The sequence below is a fragment of the Oenanthe melanoleuca genome, chromosome 9 (assembly GCF_029582105.1).
Source record: "Oenanthe melanoleuca isolate GR-GAL-2019-014 chromosome 9, OMel1.0, whole genome shotgun sequence".
Taxonomy (NCBI): domain Eukaryota; kingdom Metazoa; phylum Chordata; class Aves; order Passeriformes; family Muscicapidae; genus Oenanthe; species Oenanthe melanoleuca.
Window position 1 is genome coordinate 10,816,849 of NC_079343.1, and position 21,978 is coordinate 10,838,826.

The following is a 21,978-nucleotide window of genomic DNA, read 5'->3' on the forward strand; positions in this document are numbered from 1 at the left end:
TTATGATTTTTGTAGGAGTAATAATGTTGACCAGTAACACTGAATTAGTTGGGGAAAATGTAGCTTCTGCTCTGACACTGGTGGGAAACAAAAGGTTTATTTGTAAGCAGAATCATTCCTGCTGAGGGTTGTGCAGCCCTTGCTGCCTCCCTGGTGTGGAGGGAAGACTGCCCAGGGCCAGGGTGGGTCTAACTCTCCTGAGCAGTAATATTTACCACAAAAACTGATTGTTGATCCCGAGGAAGGATGGGGTTTCATGATCTGAAAACAGATAGATATTGGGACCAAGACTGTGGGATAAATTAATATTTGCTTAGAAAATTTGGGTCAACTGGAGAATTTTCAAGTTCTGAAAGACTGTTTCTGAAATAAAACTTTGACGAGCCCTTTACAGTTCACTAAGCAGAACTCATGTCTTTTGAGACTATATTGCCAGAGATGAGCTTCCTTGTATTAAGTTATTTAATATGCTCAGAACTGGTTTGCTTTAAGATGTCAATAAAGGCTATTTTCCCCTTTGCTAGAAGGAAGTAGGAATAAAACAATGTTGTCCTTAGAGGTATGGAATCACAAAATATGCTGAGGTGGAAGTAGTATTTTCCAATCTCTGCAGTGGCTTTCAGGATGTTGTCTTGGGTCTCTGAAGTTTACAGTTAATATTTGTATCTTGAGAATTCTCAATCTTTGTGAAAACAAAGAATTTCAAAAGCACACATGTAATGCTCTTGTGTACCTAAAACACAGATCTGAATATTGCTGCATCTGTGTTGTTCCCAAATGTACACAGCACTCAGGATGTTACAGGGCTCACATTTCTTGATGGCTGATAGCAAAATGCAAAGAAAGGAAAGAGACTAGCTCAGCAAGGCACTTGAATAAGGTGCTAGGTGAAAAGGGTGTGAACTGCTCCCAGGGCTTCAGGGCAATTATTTTCCTGGCTGAAGTTACACACAGAGTTCATCAGTTTGGAGATAGCCCTTATGTTGTTACTATTGAAAAGTTTAAGCTTTTAACACAGCAACATAAGTGTTTACTTCCAATGGCCCTTTTGCAGTGAGGTTACCAAATATTGCACTTCTTGCTGAAAGTTATCATAGTGATCTGATATTTTCAGTAATGTCTTTTTGGACTGGCTCTGCCAGTTCCACTGCTTTCAAACTTAGCCAAATGCTCTTCATAGTTGTGTAAAAATGTCAATTACTACTTTTGAAACCTTAAAGGTTTAGCAGTATTCCAGATTTACACCTTGTCCCACGTTTTTGCCTTCATTCTGAATATGCAGTCGCTACATTTTTGACAATATATATTACCTTTCATTTTCCAAGCAGTGTTTTATTAAATTAAGTCAGATAGAAGGAATAGCTTCACATTTATCATGAGTGACTTGCACATTCAGTCAAACACTGTGTGATATTGAGTAGTTAAAGTCTCCAGTGTATAAACTGTAAATTAACATTAAAGGCCTCTCTTAACATTCATGATTCTGTTTAAACAGTCATGCAGAATTACTAGTTGACAGTAATTTTTTCTTGAATACAAATATGTCATTTGTTCTAATGTTGTTGTAACTCTTGAGCTGTCACGAGGAGTGTCTTAAAATAGGGAAATGGTGAGTGTAATGGACAATTGAGACTCATTGCCATTTAGCAGAAGCTTCAGGTTTGCTTGCAGCTCATATTGCTAGTTTTCCTAATGGCTAATGATACTTTGGTTGCTGAGAATGATCCCAGGTGATAAATACCCTTCCTGCTGGAGCCACAGATTCAGCCTCTTTGGTAGCCTTAGCATAAAAATCTGACCTGTGAAGATGTGAAGTAGGACTTGTCTGTCATAAGGAATTACTTTCTTTACCAAGCAGCCCTTTAAGGCACAGGGGTAGAACAGTGTGAAAAGTATTTGTTGCAGACTTTTTCTATAAACAGAAAATTTCAGACCCCAGAGCTCTCCATTTATCATTGTACAAATGTGAGAAACCTGGAGATAGGCACAATAAATAAATCAGTAAGGCCCTGTAAAGTATGCTGCAGGATGCATTTCAGAGTAGAATCTAAAGCAAAACTATTGAAGAGCTTGTCATTTCCAGTTCGTGTTGTGAAAAACAGCTTTGTGTCTTCATTATGCTACAGCACCTTATTGATTTCCAGTATAATCTAAGGACTGGAATCCAGGCTTACCAAGAAACTCAGTAAGCCTGGTGACATGCCCAAGGCTGAAACCAGAAACTGGCTTCTGAAGTCAGGATGGTGTTAGCACCTACCCCGAGAGCTTCTGGCTGTGTTGCCACATCTTCACCTCCCTCCAGTCTCTCTCTGCCTGCTTCTCCTCCCTCTGTTCTCTGCTGTCTCCCAGTACTTGACCACAAAATCTTCCCTCCTTACCCATTCTCCATCCCTTCTTGTAAGCTGCTGCACATCTTTTCCCAGCCCATGCAGCTAAACAAAGCAAAGCACAGAGCTGGAAATTTGATAAATCTTAGAAGAACTCGTTATTATGCCTGACTATTATTTGTTTTAAGCCACGTGGGGATTAAGGCCCTTGGAAGATCCTTGATTAGAGTTTAGGACAAAATAAAATTTCAGCTTTGGCTTCTGATAATTTGTAACAGCACACACAACTCCATTGTGTTTAAATTTATGCTTAAAATGTCTGTTCTAGAGTCACATGTAACCAGAAATTAATTACACTGGAAAAGAAGGACTAAAACTTGATTATATTTGTATTCTAAGTTTTATTTGTGGTGAAATTAAGACCTATTCATCTTTAGGACTATTGAAAGAGACAGTTTGAGTTTTATTCTTCTAGAAATCACAGATTTCTTCTTGCCCATTTTCTTTGTATACTAAGAATGATCTTCCTTAAAAACTCTGATGTTTTGGCTTTCTTAGTAGGAACATCATCATGCACAGTTAGTTGAAACCTCTGCTGTGAGGAAAGGCACGTGCTCTAACAACAGAAGCCTGGCTTTATCCCTGGTTTTGCACTGCTCAGCTGATCTGTACTGATGCTGGACAGTATATGGCAGTCAGCTGTATGTATGGCTGAGCAGTTGGTTATCCATTTACTGTGTTTATGCAGAGCAATGAGTGCTTTGATACCCCTCTTGTTGCTGTTTTATTTATTTTTTTTTCATTTCATATCTAACCACCACAGTCCTCGTTTCTAGTGTAACATTGAGTGCCCAGCACAAGTAGAGAGACAGACAAATTTATCCTTGGAGCAGGCAGTCTGAAGATACAACTGTTTTGCAGAAATATTTGATTCTAAACAACTCTTCTTAAACAGTAAAAAAGGAGAAACATTTGAGTTCTTAAATCAAAGTATATGTTTAGAATGATCTTTCAAAACAAGAAAACCTTGTCCCCATCCAAGCTTTGCGTGTTGCCAGGCTGTAACAACAAAAGCCTTGTGGAATAACTGCTGGTTTTAAACAGTGGTTGTGCCCATTTGGTGCTGCCATGAAGAGTTTGTTGCTGATTTTCACACACACCTCGATGTCTCCTACTATCAGTGTTCAGTTTGTGGCAGCCTAGTGAAACCCTCTGTGGACCAGGTATAAGGTGCATTTAGAAAGCAAATATTTGGCTGGATGTCAGGAAAAGTCTATACTGTGAGCGTGAAGCGGCTTTATTTATCAAGACTGAGGTTCTGCAATGCATGTTTTAAGCATTTTCAGATCATGTACTCCTTGGACAAGGAATCTTCTGCTTCTTCCTTATAAATGTAATAGCTACTGAGTAGTTATGTGTGAAGCATGTCAGGACCAGCTGTAGAAAAGAGCTGTGAGCATGAATGTTAGGAAACTATTTCTCTCCATTTAAACTTACTAAAGACTCTAAATGATATTCAAAGGCCTGTGTACATGAGTGGCAGAGAACAGTCAAATGCTGAGACAAAACGTTACTCAAATGGATTTCCAGTGGGCTAGTACTGCCCTATGTCCTTATACTAAAAACTGCTGCACTTATAAAACCTGCTCATGGTTGTAGATATATGGATATGACAGCAAACTTCTTTTCTGGGAGGAGCAGGCATTTAGTATCTGAAATCTAAATTTTCTTTGATTTTTTGTGCTTAGTACATTTTTTTCTGATCTCTTGTTCACATAACAGGATCTTTTGTTTCTTTGTTTTAGTCTTTCTTGTGATTAGCATTGCACTGCTTATGCCAATGAATTTTTCTGGGGTTGACCTGCAGAGTGTTGAAGCTGGAGTTTGTATCCTCCTAATCCCAGGTCTCCTTCCTGAATATCTTCCTTGCCTGTAGCCTGGATGGAGCCTGTGCTGTCCTGGGCTGGCACTGGCATGCGAGCAGACGATTCACAGTTTTCGGTCAAGTCATCATTATTGATGATATAAACTGTGTCATCATCCTTCAGTTGATCCTGTATTCAAACAAAGAAAAAGATCTGTGGAAGAGGGACTCTCGAGGGAGATTTTTGTTAAAGCTTAAACAAACAACTTTGATGCAATTTCACTTTCATTTTATTTCATTACTTGCTTATTTTCTCAGGTGTTCCTTTACCATCTTGTTGATTAAAGCCAATACTTGCTTACTATGTTCTGCTCTCATGCAATGTTGAGAAACATAATCTACCCTTCAGATGTTTTAGATAATTTCACTGCTTAAATATTGCTGATGGGTAGCCAATACTTTCAGCATCTGGATGAATTATTTAGAATATATCACTCACATTTGAAGCTCATAGTGTTTAGTGGCCATTCATGAAAATGTACCTTCTCAACTGAAGAAATGGTAGAATTCTTAGCATTAAAAGTAAAAAGTTTTTTAGAAAAGGGACTGTGCTGAAGCATTCAATCTAAAGTGGCAGTTTTGGCTGACACCCTGAGCACAGTTAGCCCAGCTGGGTACTTACCCCATATGCACTGGGGCTGGTCAGAATCCTGGCAACAGGGCTGCACCATTCAGGTAAGGTTGATGTGAGAGGTGGCCCAGCGTGGGTTAGGAGAGGCTTCAGGTATCTGTGAGCTTTGTTAAGGGATATTTGCAATAGAGATACTGGTAGCAGCATGCTGCTCTATTATACGAAGAAATTTCATTTTAAAGCAGAAGAAAATCATCTAACTAAGTGGAAATATAGAAAATACAATCTCTTTACCACCCCCCTCCAATAACTGCATACATTTGCCTATCATCAGTCTTATCTAATGTTTTTCAGTAATGGGAAAAAAAACCAATCTAAAACCTCCCCCCAAACCCAAACCCAAACCATTTGATGCTCAAAACCTGTCTTGAAAGGGTACCAGAATGGCTGAAGGGAATGTAATGGGATACATAATGCAGCAGGAGCTGAAACACAAGAAGCGAATTCTAGATTGTCTCCTGATTGAATTGCATAAGAAATCACACTTAGAGCAAGATGTAGGAGAGTAAACAAGACACTCTGAGATGCCATTCTATCAGCTAATTTATATAAGAACAATGGCAAACATTTTCTTAAACACATATATTTAGCCTTTTGGAAAAATCAATGCATTTCTTCAACAAAGTGTATTTCATCAAATATTAAATCCTTTTTTCACTAGGAGTTATGTAAGTTCTTCTGTAATACTTTATCTTCAGCATTCAATGCATTTCTTTTTCAGTTCATACATCAAATCTTCTTTGTATAAAATTATATAAGTTAGGAACAGGCCTTATGCTGTTGTCTCATACCTGTCTTTTCAACCTTTTCATCCAGAAGTGCTTTATTGAGATAAAAGAGAAACCTGCTCATCTTGAGCAATTACATCATCTGTGTATCTGCCAATAACAGCTCTCCTGTGAGTCCTTCAAGTTGACTTATCTTCCCTGCCACTTTTACTCACAAAGTAATTTTCAGTGTTCTTTGGAAAGCAGACCTGTCAGTTCTTTTTGCTGCTCAGAAAAATTTACTTTATTGATTTGTCATCCCACTTTCTCTACCCTGCTCCTTTCTTTTGCTCTCTTGCTTGTGCCATGTTCCCCAATCTTTCTCCCTGCCTCCTTAAACAAGAAAGGAACAAATATAACAGTAGTGATTCAGGTTCTGCAGCAGTATTGTAGAAATAGTGAGGAAGGAACACTGAGTTTTGGGCCTATCACACCAGTGCCTCCTTTTCCTTCCTTTTCTTTCCTTTTCCAGCACTTCCATTGTTGGCTGTTTATGGTATCACTGCTTTACACACAAAGTACAAATTCTTTATCCTGAAGAAATCTAAAATACACTTCCGATCTCTTAAAAATTGAAAGGTTAAATAATTTGCTGTGTCCTATGTGCTACAGGCATGGAAATTGTTCTAGAGTGGTGTTTGTATGTGCATACTTTGTATATGTTTTTAGAAGTTAAGCTGCATCTGTCAGAAGATTGGGTGATTTTTTTCATCCAAGGTCATACACTGAGTTTGTGTGAAAAATTGAGTCTACTTCAGAAAAGATGGTGAGATCTTAATATAAACTCTTATCAGAACCATGATCAAGGTGAGAATCTCATGAGATCTAATTGTGTAGGGAAAGTTTAGATTTGTCGCTTTTCTGTTAGAGTAAAATCAAGCTAAACAATCTTTTCTGGTCCATTCCTGATTTTATCTGAAGCCTCCAAACTGCCAGGCTGTTAAGGGCTATTATTAAAAAGCAAAGTATGAAAGCCATTAATTAGAGTTGCTCTGTTTTCAGCACTTCAGAAAAAACTAATTAAAAGGCCAAATTTGGAAATACAAGCATAATTCTAGGTTTTTAATCTTTGGAAATATTTGCTTTGTTATTGCAAACAACTTGAATTGTTTGAACTGACTTGTCAGACTCAGCGTGAAAAATGCAGGCTTGTAAGGGAAGTTGCATTTGATTATATGAGTTCTGTCTGCTCTGTTCTTTAATTCTCCTCCAGAATAAGTAATTGAAGATGAGTATAACTCTACCTTTCCTAATCCAGTGGTGTCTGAGCTAGGTCTTATAATTTCCAGCAGCCTTATAATTTCCTAATGAGCTTTTCTCCCACTCTGTAAAAATGAGTCCTGTTTTTGCCCATGCTTGCACAGAGCCTTGACCACACAGAGTACCAGGGGCTGTGTGCTGAAGCAGACAATTTACCCAGCCACCACAGTAATCTTCAGTCCCTTGAGCCACTACTACTTTCAGCACAAAGTTTAGTCTGGTGTGTCTAACTGGCTGGCATTTATGTATGTGGATATTCTGAAGCTGAGTGATTACTCCATTTTGCAACAGGTTCTCTAAATCCCCTTCCTTTTGCATTTGCTCTGACACATTCATTGTGTGTTGTCTGTGCTTCTGCTCTGAGGCCTCTTGAGATGCAGTTTAAAGTGAATGCAATTTTCTTGTGCTTGCTGTGTTGATTCTGTAATAAATTATTTATCTTTGTTCCTTATTTAACTAGTTATTATTCAGCCCACTCAAGGAACTTAAATGGCACTGGCCTATTTTTCTTTGTTTTAATAACCTATGCCATAAATATTTCCTCTTTACAGTTGACACAGTTGCTTTATAGTATTACAGACATAATCACATCGTTTAGGGCAGCATAAAAGAGGAAGAAAAATCCATGTGCAGTGCTGGCATTTCAAAAGCATATCAGATGTGGGTCCTAGTGCATTTTAAGGCTGGCAAGAAGCCTTATCACACTCCAGCTGCTCTGGTTGCATCCCCAGTGAGATGTAATTTAAATAGTGTAATAGAAAAAGGTAGATGTTGCACTAAGGTTCCTTTAAAAATTGGAAGAAATGAAGTACAAACCTCTTGGCATAACTGGGAAATTAGAGCTGGACCAAATTCATGCCTGCCCAGTTCAGGGCTAGGGAGAAGTTGGCAGGGCAGCACTGCTGTGCCCTTCAGGCCTGCCTGGGCAGCATTTGACTATACTGAGTGCATATATGTGAGTATATGGATACTGTATGGCACATCTATGCCATACAGCCTGTGCTAGAGAATGGTGTTAGTGTTGGAAAGGTGGCAACTTCTGAGCTGTGAAACCAGATTAAGGACACCAGTATAGGCACGTGCATAGAATTTTAATCCATATATAATGCAGGAATGTTACCATGCCCTGCTTTTGTAATCACATACCCATTTTCCCATTGATCTCGTGGTTTCTGCTCTCAGTCACACATCCAGAAATGTTTACCCTGGTTTGCCTCATTGCTGTTTGACCATCCCTTTGCCCAGGCAGTTTCAGTCTGGCCAGGCATAGTTCCTCTCCCTTTGTCTCACTAACACCAGGCTCAGTATCTAAATCTGTTTCCTTGGTCCTGGTTGAGCTTCTGTCTGAGTTTCACTGATGTGGTGTCCTCTTTGCTCTAAGTGCAATGTATTTAAAAATAAACTCATGAGGATTTATCAGGAATCCAACCATGGAATTGTGATTTTTTTTTTTTTTTTTAATACTGTCTGAAACAAACAGCTCTTGTGGAAGTCTTTCTCCTGTATAGCTCCTGCTTCACAAAGATACAGGTAACCTGAAAGAATGTTTTTAAGTGAGAAGTCTCAGGTAAATCTGAGCAGAAACACTACTGCCATTAACCATATTGCAGAATGTTTAGGTTTTCCATCATACAGAAAATCTGAAGTTGTAAAAAATAGTTTTGAATTAATATTAAGATGAAAAATCATAGCTTAAAAATTTCTGTGACCACACTTTAATTGACATGTTCTGTCAAATTTTGATGATGGCAAAAATCACTATCTTTTTGGTAAAAGAGGATTATCATGTTCAAATAGGGAAAGATATTCTGGCAGAAATGTTGTGGCTGTTTAGATTTGGACTTCCCTTTCCTTTTGCCAGAGGAACAGAATCCTAGTCCAACTGTGGTTCTGCTATGAAAAATATCATAGTAAGAGAGAAATTAGTTGCTGAGGTGGGGAGCAGAACCCCCCCACCCTCCATAAACCAACCACAACATCAAAAAACATTCAAACCCAGACACCCCACCCACCCCCTCAGGAAAGCAGCAGGTTTGGTCCCAGGTGGAAATACAGGTGGCAGCTCTGTAAAGCCCTGCATTTGGCTCAAAGGTGGTTTGCCTCTTGCCTCATCACATAATGGGGGCTCTGTAACTGAAAGCAATCCCATCCTCCTCAAGGGAAAATATGCTCACACTGTATTTGCTATTAAAAAGCCCCAAGTATAGGAATTCTTGTGATACTAGTCAAAATTACATAGAATTTTTTTCAGAGGATGTTTTCTTATATCAGGCTGCTATAAGTGTACATTTGTTACATATGTTGTTTGATATTCTAGTGCTAGGTGCTATATTTCTGCTGCAGGCATGCATCTCTAGCATTCCACAAATCCATCCTTTGGGCAATGTTTTTAAGATTTCTTGAGCTTTGCAGCCTTTTGTTTTAGTGTCCTTTTTGTGAATATTTTAGAGTCTCAATTTTTAGATTACTTATGAGTTTTTAATATTACTTTTTGTTGTGTTTATGAAGAAATATAATTAGGAAAGGTATTAGAGATATCACTCCTATTTTTCCAATCTGTTTTCTGTAATAAGAAGAATTCACATTTTGCTCTTTGTTAGAGTTCAATTTGTATGTGTTTTTTTTTAATAGGATGATTTGGTATAAATTACGTGTCAGCCTAAAGAGCAAACATTTCCATTTTGGCAGTGTTTGAGTGGGAGCAGGCAAACCATGAAACTTTTCTCTGGCTGAGCTGTGCACGTGGCTGGCTCCTGCTAACAGCTGACTGAGATTATTGGGGTGCTGCAGAGCACAGCTTGTGTGCATGACTGGGCTGGGGAGGCACAGAGACATCTCTGAAGTGCTTGGGCAGCAGATTAAAATGCCCCAGAGGAGGAGAGGTGTTTCAGAGGGAGCTCTTGCAAGAGAGGATGCTGTACATGCTCTCATGTACCATGAAATTTGTAGAGGATGGGGAGGTATCAGTATAGACTGGTTGAAAGATTGGGCAATGGTTATGCTAGATTAAATTGTTAGAATAACAGATGTGTGTTTCAAAAGCCCGTGAGATCTATGGTGATTTAACATGTAAAGATAAGTTAATTTCTGTGGAGAAAGGTGAGGAGGAATCACTAAATGCAGTATAAATTATATTTTAATCTTAACTTATAGCTGTTACTAGCAAATTGTGTTGTAGTTCTTTGTGACTTTTTAAAATCTTTTCAAGGAGCGGTTTAAAAAGCATTAAAAAGTCTGGTTGTAACAAAATGCTAAACAATTGAGGATAAAAGGAATAATGCTGTAGCTCTGCAAAGCCAAATCATCAGGTCTCTCTTTTTAAAAAAAAAAAAAAAAAAAAAAAAAAAAAAAAAAAAAAGATTCTTTATTTCTGGCTTTGCCATTTTCATGTCTGAAAGAAGGGAGAGTAATGAAAATCAGTATTAATAAAATCTGGTTCAATGTGTATTTACAGGAAAGTCTGTCTGACTTAAATTCCAGATCCAGATGTAATGTCAGACATCAAGAATTAACTCTGGCTTTTTTGCAGAATGGGGCTAAAAATGCTGCTTTCAGCTTTGAAACGGGAAGCATTGCAGAGATGTAGGCAAAACAGAGGAAGCTGGTGGAGCTGATCTTAGTCACATCTTCTGATATAAAAGTAGCTGCAGATTGAGAAGTGGCTTGTTCTCTTATATGTGCTGAGTAAAATGTCTGGGGTATTTGCAGACCACAGTCTTAGCTGATAGCTCCCTGAGGCAGAGCAGAAAATCAAGACATTATTCAAGGTATTTGAAGTCTATTATATCCTGAATATAACGCCTCCATGTGAGTAAAACTCAGAGACTTAAATGGAAACCTGCTTATATAACTGATGAGTGGTAATGTAGCTACTCTTGAAAATAGAAGGACGCAGCATGCAAAGGATGGAATAATACACATATAAGGTTAAAAAATAATATAAAATGAGACAGATTAACATTAGAAAGCGGTTTGGAAGATGCAGACTATGTGAGGCAGATAAAGAGTAGAAGAAAACCTTTTCTGCCATCAGTTGTACAGTAACAAAAAATGACTCTTCACCTGACAAAAAAACATCTATTGCCCCTCAAAATAGCTTTCCAACCCTCCCCAAACAAAACAACCACTACCACCACCAAAATCAAAACTCCAAACAAAAGTAAAATACCAAAAATCTTACAACCAAGTAAACAGCAACACCTGAGATGCAGGAGTCAGCTACACACAATGAATGGGTGAGATTTGCACTAATCACATCAGTGTTCAGGACATGCATGAGACTTTTCCCAAAAATATGTGATTTTAAGTTGACATGATTGGTATCCCCTATTTTCAGACACCTTAGAGCAGGATATCAGGCAGACATCTAAACTCCAGCCTTACTTTTTCATCAGCAAAGGGAAATGGCCAAATCCAAAACTGTTGAACTCCAGTACTGCAGGATAAGACTAAGTGGAATGAATTGAGATTAGGATGAGTTTCTTTGCCTTCATTGATTGTAGAACAGTCTAAACAATTAAATTAGACTTAGATGCCTAACAATTAAGTATCTATTCAGAACATGAGAATATAGAATTCCTAAGGCAAAATAAGAGATCAAACACAATGTCCTCCATACCAAGGAAACTAGAAGCATATAAAAGGCATTCATTTTTATAATCAGAAAATACTACATTAAATACATCTAGAAGAAAAAGAAAGATAAAAGGCATGTGAATTTCTGTGTAATAAGTATGGCACCAAATCCATAAACGAAGCAAAAACTTAAAAAATGTTAAGTTAGTGAAAACCTGAGTCAACATGGGATTCATAAAAAGAAATTTGACCTCGGAACACTTAAAAGGATTTCCTGGCATGTTTTAAGGCATAGAAGTTTCTCAGGACATTCCAAAGCTGCTCTGTCTGTAGCTTGGCAATAGGGTTTCTTTTCCTGCAGAAAAGGAACTTCAGCATATGGCACATTTAATATGATTACAGAACAGGAGATACCATTGGTATGAGTAAGATAAATGACTGCATTAGAAAGGATGAACACTGTTGTGACCTGGCTGTGCACAAACCCTTAAAGCCTCAGAAAGTCTCTGGTGCCAGCTGCCTCAGGTGAGATCACTTTGAAGCTTTTCCACTTGAAGTGCAGCTTTTGTATAAAACACTTGAACCCTGGTGCTGGCAGAGGGAACTAATTTAGAAGCACAGGCAAGTTAGCAGGGGTTTCTGCACTCTGTGTGGAAGATTGTTTCATGAGATTGTCCTTGGCATCACCATCTGGCAGAGAAGTATTCCAGAAAGCAGATGTGTGAGGAATGAGGACTGGCAGCAGTTACAGCCCTTGCTAATGACAGTTTAATACCAGTGGCACCACAAATCTAATCATTGGCAGGATGCAGGGAGAATGAACCTTAAAAAGTAAATGCAGTGAAGTATAAGTACAAATTGTTTTTGATCAAGTAAATTACTTCAATATCACAGAGGAGAAGAGAGAAGGTCTGATTCAAATCAAGTGAAAGATTTCAGAAACCTTTCCTCCATAAATTGTCGGGTAAAATGAATCTGCACCAAGACAGCTCTTGAGGACAGCAGTGGTTGTAGAGTCTCTACCCTGTAACAGGAGAACCTTGGGACCAGAAGGATGGTGGAAGAGAGTAACAAGGGAATAATGTGAGTTTGGAAACAAGAGTTTCCAAACAAGTGGGCATCATTCTGCTCAAACTAAAATACTACAGTGAAAGCAAGGCAAGAAAATGGCTGCTAGAACTTTGTGAGTAACAGCTGGAGTAATAGTCTTGCTATGGGCCTCTGGTGATGCCAATGCAGTGCTAAAGCCAATGCACCAAAATTATGTTCAAATAGAAAAATAATTATTTGGCAATTTTTTCAGGAAGTTAGATGAGATATTTAATCAGATTTTTAATGAGATATAGCAGCATAATAATAGTTGAAATAGTTCACAGATCTGTGGAGAGGGTTTTGAGAAATCTCCAGCTTCTGCATTGCCATGAGTCAAAAGATGCTCTCACACTTTTAAAGGTACAACTTGAAAGAAAAATATACTCCCTTATGAGAAAAATCCTGTAAAGAACTTCTTTTCTTACAGAAAACAAACAAACCTGGAAGAAGGCTTTGAGAAGCAATGTCTCTCTTATTCTGATGCTTGCTTGTTTTTGCAAATATTCTAAAAAAAAAATAGAAGCAAAAGTGATAATTCACTATGTATTTTAGAAAAGAAAATCTACATAAGACAATAGGATCTATCTTCCTTTATCAGAAGACTATGGTATAAAGAATAAAACAGGAGATTGGTGTCATGTCAGAAAGAAACAGTAGCTCCAAGGAAAATGAAAATTCTGAAAAAGCTTTTTGAGGACTGTTTGGTGCAGTAGTGAGGATAGGCTGGAGTGCTACTCTTTTGGCCCAGTATGAGAGTACAAACAGAACCTGTAATCAGAGATGTGTGTGTCCCTGTGGAATGTAAAATCAGGACACCAACATGACCTGTGCTGGGTGAAGTCCTGGAGCGAGCTGACAGCAGCTGTGTAACACACAGTGTAGTCATGGAAGTATAGCATTGCTTTTTTGTGTGAACCATGCTCATTCCAGATATGTAAGTAGATTCAAAAGCTGTGTGGCAAGATCAGGACATGGTTTAGCATTTTGCAGTGTATTTTCCTCAGAAGCCTGTTGTACTTCTGGCCAGATTGGTAATGAGTAAGGTGCTGGGACTGGCTTGAGAGAAGCAGTCCTTACATCTCCTTCTGCTGAGCTGCTGAGAGCAACCTTTGTAGTCTTGCTAATACAAAGTCTGTTTAGTTTAATACATCCTCTGAAAATCTCTACTCCTGTGAGCAGATTGGCCCAAAGATTGTGTTCAGATTGTCCAGCAGCTTTTTCCAGTGTGTAACCCATGTTATAGACACAATTATCTAGTGGCACTCTGATAGGTTTGTGAAGAAAGCACATTAAGAAGGGGAGGGCTCAATGTTGAAGATGTGACGACACATTGCCCAGGAATAGGTTCTGCTGTGATCCAAAGAAAGCAGCCTTCTGGCAAGCCACATCTTTGCAATTGCAAGGATATTTTAACACGGAGAGACGTGCTAGAAAGCCCTCACAAAATAAGAGGTATGCAAATTCTAGTGCAAAGAACAATTGAGGATAATTAATTATGGCACATATCTAAGAAAAAAGTAGGTTAGTGAACATGTAAAGAAATGAGGTATTTATTCTACTATTAGTTTAAACTTCTGAATAGGTAAACCAGAATACTCTGTTTATGAACAGTGGCAGATTAAAATATCAGAAGAGAGGACTCCTATTAAGAGATTACACTGCCTTTTGATCAGCAGAGCAGCTTATCAAGTATAAAGCAGAAGAAGGAAAAGCAAATGCTAGCTCTCCAGCCAGGAGGGCTCATCTGCCTGCTCCTGTCCCTGCTCTAGTCTGGAGCAGGACAAATGTCTGGAAAGGGCTGAGGCTTTCCTGTGAGCCCATGAATGCTGGCAAACTGTGAGAGGGGACAGGAGATGTGATGGACAGAGCTGGAGAGACACGGGCAGGACGTGGGTGGGGAGAATACAGATTTTTTTTTTTTTTCAAGTGTGACAAATGACTTCTGTGGTTGGCATCATTCCCTTCTCTTTATTGCCAGGACACTGCACACGTGCAGTGGTGCTGCCCTGGCACTAATACAGACAGAGGTGGGGAAAAGTGCAGTAGAGCATGACTGAGCATGAGGTGTTCTCACTCTGTTTTATTACAGAGTGAGAGGTCACTTACTAGTTTCAGTCATTAGCTGCTCATAATACAAAAGCCAGCAATATTGTGCATGAGCAGGTGTAGCTATTCTATGAACATGATTTGGTTAAGAAACACATTTATTGAGATCACTGTTTTCTTTTGCATCTTTGACCTTTAGAAGGCATTTGTTGCTAGGAAAGCCATAGAAGTACTTGTTCAAGTTAATTCCCTTTGCTAAGGTAGTTGATTTAGTATCTGAGGAAATACTCAATCTTCAAATTGTACTTTTTTTTTTGTGTTCCTAGGTGTCCTGGGTTATGTCTGTGTGACTATACTTGCTAAACTCTATCTAGTTACTTATCTTTGCTTCATTTATCTTTCTAGTGTTCTGTAGGAGCACATCATCTTAGCTCCTCTTTGCTCTCCAGCAGTGGAATAAGTACTTCATTGTCTTTGTGTGTGAACCTGTAGTTCTTTAATGAGTTTTACAATCCTGTATTGGATTGTACTCAGTTATAGTTATTAACTTGAAGATTGTCAACAAAGAAACAATTCATTTAGCATATTGAGAAAAATGCTTTGTGCAATGATTTGAAGTAGATTTTTTTTGTTCTTGTTGTTAAACTCCTATCATATAAGAATACAATTACAGTAATAGAATCTGGAAAAAAAATCTCCAAATTGCATGATAGATCTTGTGGAAACTGATGCCAGTTCAAAGATTCCTGTATTTCTGCAGAACTGTTGTTATAGCAAGGTGCAAAGGGAAATCAGTATCTCAGCCAGAACATGATTAGTGATAAACAGCTTTCAGAGGCTCAAATGTTTATTTTACTGCAGGTGTTGAACAAAACAGGTGTCCCTGGCACTAGATACCTTCAGTACTGTCACAGAAGCTGACTTAAAGCCCAGTTAAGTAGACTCAATCTCCATGAGGATCATGATCTCTCTGTGCTCTCCAGGTCCTATCCTGGTGTTTTGCCCAGTCTCTGCTTCTCCTGGACAAGGACTGCTTTTCCCTCCTTTCTGCCTGGCCAGTGGTGCCAGTCCCTCTGTCCCCAAGGAGATGGAGCAGAGCTCTGGACCTTGGGATGCAGCAGGGAGGAGGGAGCTGGGCTGGGACAGGGTGTTCCCAGTGCCTCTGCCTGTGCCCCTTTCTCTCCAGGGGCAGATCATCTTCTGGGGAGTTTAGTGAACTCCAACACAGAGGTACTGGTATGGTCTCCAGAAATCTGATCAGCTCTTTGTCCACAAGGCTTAATAATGTGACAGTAGATGGTTTCTGGTGTGTGAACGATCACCTGTGGGTGTCAATGTCATGAAAGATTTAAATAAGGTTGCCTCTCTCTGGTTATACTTCCTCAGCCCACAGAAATACCCTGAAGGGTCCATTTCTTTTCATTCATTTGGATCATCGGCATTGCCATGATCTAGATGAAAGATTGACACCTTCACTAGAAATATATATTTTTTCACTCTCTAGCTAATTGTTTTCCAGAGCACCATTGGAGCAGCTCCCACTGCTCTTTCTGGCTTATACATGTCTAGATAGTAGACAAGAGCTCTCTTGTCTACAGTCTAGGGGTGTATATGCTAAATAATTTAGGAAGCCTGGACCTTCCTAAATTATCATTTTATGTATCTGTGAATGATGATGGGTACTGTTCCAAGTTCTTTCATAGCAGTTCTTGGTCCACCCTCAGGAAAGCTGTTTGATCAGTAAGGGATTTGAACTAATTTTCTGCAAGACATTAAATTATCATTTATAATATAAATATCTTTGATTTCTTAGTAGGAAATAAGTCTGGGTTTAGATGCCTGACAGTTCAATGGAAAGTCTGAATTTTTCTAAGAGATTTTTCATTCAGTTGAAAGCTGATTTTTCAGTTTAAAAAAATGTGACCACCACATTTAATACAGCTTTGTCTGACTTATGATAGTAGTCAAGGACAGAGATTTGTAAGTATTTTGGATTGAGGATGGCTATGTATGTCTGACCACAGTACTAAACAAAGTCTTTGAACCACTTGGGAAGGAAAAGGGTAGGTCAAGGACATGGAGTTACATGGAAAATTGGATAAAATGCAATGTGTTTTTAACAAAAGCCAATTGTGTCAGATTAGACCAGTATCTGTCTTTGATAAGAACTGTTTGGCTAGACAAGGTTGAATAGCAAATCAAATCTGGATATGTATTAAGTAAGGCACATAAGGTACACTGCCTCATGGGACATTATGATTTGAGAGAGACAAAGGGGAATAGTATGCATTTGAAGACAGATAAGAAATTAATTTCCTGTTTAGCCAGCTTGGGTCATCTTAGAAAGGGCATTTAGAAAGGGAAGAGAGAGTATATGGGGTGTGCCTCAGACCCAAACCTTGGCAACAGGGAGCTTTGAATCTGGTGGTGTTGCACGGCTGTCCTTTGCTGTGGTAGCTAATATCAGTTAGTATAAAATATGTTATGCCCTCTCTGTATCATTCCCTCCTTGATTTTCTTATTTCTAGTAGTTTTTCTCAGTATCATGCTGATTGTCACTGAGACCAAAGCACTCTGACATATGGGAAGTGCCTGGGATGTGCATGTTTCCTCTCCTGTCACTCTGGGACGCAGGCACTGTCCTGTGAAACTTCTCAGGTGAGAAAACTGAAAGGAGCCTGTGACACCTGAAGTGGAAGGAATTTAAGACACAGAAAGGTTTAATAGCAGAGCACTCTTTTGACCTCACAGTTTTGACAAAGAAACACTTAAAGCATCATATTGAGAGGCAAGCAGAAGACTTTTCATGCTGAAAGAAAAGATGACAGCAGATTATCTTTTATGGCTGCAGTAACACTGTCTGAATGGCTAAATCAGGCTTCTGTGTTGGTGTAAAGATGAGATGAAACTTGGAACAGACCTATCATCGTTTTGAGATTCTGTGTGTCAGGTTGTTTTATTTGCCTGCATCTCAGTTCTGTCACTGAGGAAACTGAGAGAGATCATTCAGTCTTTGGCCATAACCTGCTGAGCTGCATCCACTTCGAGTTCTGTTCCTCGCCTCAGCAAAGTACAGAAAATACTCTGCAGTTTGCTTGAGGAATTGAGACTGGCAGCTCCCAGGTAGTATTTGTGCCTCTGCTGTATCAAGTCATTCTGGTTTACTCAACATTGCAAGGTCTGTACCTGCAGGGTTTGACTTTCAGTTTAGGCATGGTTGATCCCTCTGTGTGTGTGTGTGATAACGTTATGGGGTGGCCTAGCAAAGGGCAGAAAAATTGAAATACACCATAGCAGTACTAATATTAGTTTGATTTTCTTATTGACAGTGTAATGCTACCTAAAAGATGTTCAAACTCATAAACATTTAATTTTGAAAGTTTTTTCAGCAACCGAGGGGTGATTGTTTTGGAATATGCTTGTGGTTCACTTTCTTCTCCGCTCCAGTTCTAGACCTGCTCTAATGATCTTTGTCTTTTGGATGCCAAGGGAAACTATTGTACATGTGTATTTGAAAATACACATGAAAATGAGAGTGAACTTGGAGTTGGGAGGTGGTAACAAGGCAAAAGGAACAGCATAATTGGATGAATTTTGCAATTGGAAGATTCTGACCCTCTGTCAAGCAAGCTGGATGAAGGGGTTGGGAGGGGAGGCTCATCGACTTGTCATACTGTACTCACTGCTGATGTTTGGATGGAGAGTTGGCAGGTGAGCAAAGCTCTCAGTGGGAAGGTGGACAGAAAAAGTAGTAGCATGTGCACTGATCAGTCAAACATAAACAAAATAGTTGTGAAGGAAAAAATAGGCTTTTGTGAATAAACATTGGTTTGTACCATAGTGCACACTGCATGCTGAATAAAAATAGTAGAGATATTTTCCAACATTTGGAGCTGAAACACTGCAGCTTTAGAAGAGCAAAGCCTTTTGGTGTGTTGCTGTTATTAAGAGTGAGATCCTGCTAAGGGGTTGTTGACTTATCCCCTAGATTTGGGACTTGGGGATGATTTGCCATTCTTAATCCCAGGAGGTTCATGTATGCAGTAAGTCCTCCCTTTTTGTTTCTTCTTCCTTCTGACTCTTGTCCTTTTCCCTATGTTTTCTGCTTGACATAATTTTCACAAGTAACTTCCACCCCATCATGACTCTCTCACACAGGATTAAGAATAGTCCTTCTACCTCTGCTTGTCATCATTTTAGCGCATGTTATCTACCTATAATATTTTCCAGCCAGCCTATTCTTTGTGTTGTCTCTCTCACTTTCACTGAGCTTTCTTAGACGAGCACTTCAGAAAAGTTTTAACTAGTTTAAATTCCTTAAAATATTATAATATTATATAAAAAATATACTATGTGACAGACAGAGGTATAGAAAGCAATCACAGTATCTCTGTATGGTATTATGTCTTGCAGGTTGCTATCCTGTAGGGTGTGGAAAAGCTTTGGTTTTTGTGCAGTTTTGAGTGCAGCAGAGCCTATAGTTTGTTACTGATTGTTCTGAGAACAAAGAGTAAAGAAGCAATAATAAAAAAATAAGCTGATGATTTTCCATTGATTTTGTGCATGAGTTTTCTGTCATAATGTTTATACACACAGTCTCCATCATACATGCCCCCAAATGCTAAGTATAACAAGAGATTTACAATTAAAATAGTGCCTACTCAATTAAAGATCAAAATTAAAACTAGAAAAAGTAAAAAAACCCGAGCCCTAAGAAATAATTACATTTTTTTTTGTTTGTTTTAATTTTGTTTTCTTTCAGTACCCTTTTACCCAGTGCAGGAGTGATTTCCTCAAAATGAGTTTCTCTTTGGCTTTTGGGCATTAATGTGCCAATTTTCTTTTTGCTACTGAATATTATCTGATCCTGAAGCTGGCTACAATTGAATTAATGTTGCTGTCAATCACAGCTGCTTATCTGAGTCTTATTGGGGCTGAAATTGAAAATTCCTTAATAGTGTGGTGTCAGAGCTTTGGCATTTTCTCCCGATGGCCAAATCATGTTCCCTCCTTCTGTGACCAGCTGCAGTGGGGGCAGCCTCATACCAGGTCTTCTGCATCCCACCTGTGAAAAGTGGGGGATGCAGTGGCAGGAAGGAGGTGTTAGCTGAGATTAGGAACCAGCCAAGTTTTTCAATTTTCTTTTGCACTGCGGCAATGCTGTTGGTGCAGTGGCTGCTGGAGGTGAGGCTGCCCTATCACACACACGAAGGAAGATCCTGACCCAGCCTACAGCCTCTTTTCCTGGGCTTTGCAGGATAATGCTTCCTTCCCCTCTACTGCACAGCTCCCAGGAGATGTTAGAATAACATCATGTCCAGATATCTGTCCTCCAACTAACTACTCATATTAATAATTAATAATTTTGTTTGCTAGCAAGGATTGTGCTTACAAGGACACTATAACTTTATATTGTGAGCAAAATTTGATGGAAATCATGCTGGGAAAAAAAAAAAACAAAAGAGAAAGCTTTAAAGGATTTTATAAAGTCATACTGGGAAATAAAGTTATAGAAAACAAACTAAACCAACATGCAGTTTTCAAGTATTGAGGAAGAACTCAACACACTAAACCCACCATTTTCCTTATAAATCAGTATGATGGAGCTGTGTTGAGCCATGATTAATTTTAATAGTTTTAAGATTTAATCTGTGTTTAGGTATAGCATAATATTAATTCTAATTTCTACCCAGCTAAAGCATTGATTTCTGCTCCTTCAGACAACTCATAAAACAAACATAAAAGATCCTTTTTGCTACTTGTTTCATGCACCTTCCCTTTTTATATTTAATATAACTAGGCTATGTCACATACCCTGTGAAAAATTTGGTTTAAATTGATGAAGCATAGCATAAGCCAAAGCAGTCACATGACTTCTAGCACTGCACAGTTTTGGTGTTTAAGAAGCCTTGGGAAGTTATGAAAAGTACAAAATTCAAAATTGGAACTGGGGGGAAACAGTTTCTGTCAAATTTTCAGACTCCTTTCTCTGCTAACATTTCTGAATATATCCTAAATATCCTTAGGTTTAGAGTCTATGGAATTAATGTAAAGATTCATATGAAACAGTTTGCAAAATTGGTATAAGTTGTTTCAGAAAAACTTTTGGAGCCCCATCCCCATTAGAGTTTTTGATGAAGACAAAGCATGCTGATGGGTATTGGAGCACACTGAATCCCATTAGCCCACTTGTATGTGTGCACAGATGAATCTATTCACACCAGGAGCCAGAGCAGAACAGATGTTACCTTTGAAAAATTGATTTTTTCGTAGAGTTTATTTATTCTGTTTGTGCTATTAAACTTTGGAATCTCTCCAAAGAACTGCTAGAATACTCAGACTTTTTGCTGTGTTTTGCTGCTTAATTTGTTAGCTTTGGGCATGTTTATATTCAGGGCTGTACCACTGAAACTTAAATCAGGTGATTCAATCATAAATTAGGTACATTGAGTGTCTAGTGCACTAAAGGTGTCCTCTCAAAGTTTTGCCTGACTTTAAGCCAGTTTTAAAACATCTCTATGGAGCCAGCGTGACATTGAATAAAGATTGGGTGTAAGTTTCCACCTGCTTAAGGGGGTAATGTGAGAACAGGGGAAGAGAGATTTTTTTTTTTTTTTTTTTTTTTTTTTTTTTACAAGTAACATTACAGACCAGCAGTCACATAAACCAAACTGCCAGATGAAAAAAGCAAGCTCATGAAACACAGTCCTGCAAAGATGGATTGCTTCCCTTTCCCTTATCCTGTCTAGCCAGTGTGACATGGCAGGACTTTGTTCTGAAACAGAAATACCCTGTGCCACTGCCTGGGCTGCAGAATCTCTTTTAAAAACAGAGAGGGAAGTCATTAATTTTAGCAATCTGCAGTGAACCAAGTGTGGTGGGAGTTACATAATAACATAAAAAAGGTAATGAACACTTAAAGTAGTGTGATGATGTTTTATTATAATAGGTCAGAGGGTGCAGTTCTATAGTTCTTGTCAATAAACCATTTCCTCAGCAAGCCCCTGACCTTCTCATTTGTGTAAGTACTATGTAGTGTGCACAGGAGTTATGGAACTCCATCTGCTGAGGTTCCATAAAGTCCTTATGAAGCATGTTTGTGAAACTGATTCTTTGAGGTATTTGGTGTTGTGGCACTCAGCACTGCATCACCTAACTGCTGGATCCCAAAGTGCCTGCAGGATTTGTGAGCTTTGAGTTCTGTAATAACAGGGCTTAGTCACAAAGATATTTTAGTGTCCTGATGAGTGAAAATCATTGAAAATCATGGAGCTACATTGAAATGAGATGCTGAGAGAGGGTGGGAAGCAAAAGAACCTCTCCCTGTTTAGCTCTGGGAGGCACTTGCATCAGTGG

General features: G+C 38.8%; 1 protein-coding gene across 1 annotated transcript in view; it reads right to left on the minus strand.

The window, feature by feature from the left end:
* Positions 1 to 1,244: 1,244 nt before the first annotated feature.
* Positions 1,245 to 21,978, minus strand: part of SLC9A9 (solute carrier family 9 member A9) — a 172,777-nt gene continuing 152,043 nt past the window's right edge. The window contains exons 18-19 of the mRNA XM_056498959.1: positions 4,874 to 4,979; positions 1,245 to 4,381 (exon numbers count right to left, since the gene is read on the minus strand). Coding sequence (XP_056354934.1) covers positions 4,160 to 4,381; positions 4,874 to 4,979 — 328 coding nt within the window. The 3' untranslated portion in view covers positions 1,245 to 4,159. The remainder of the gene's footprint in view (positions 4,382 to 4,873; positions 4,980 to 21,978) is intronic.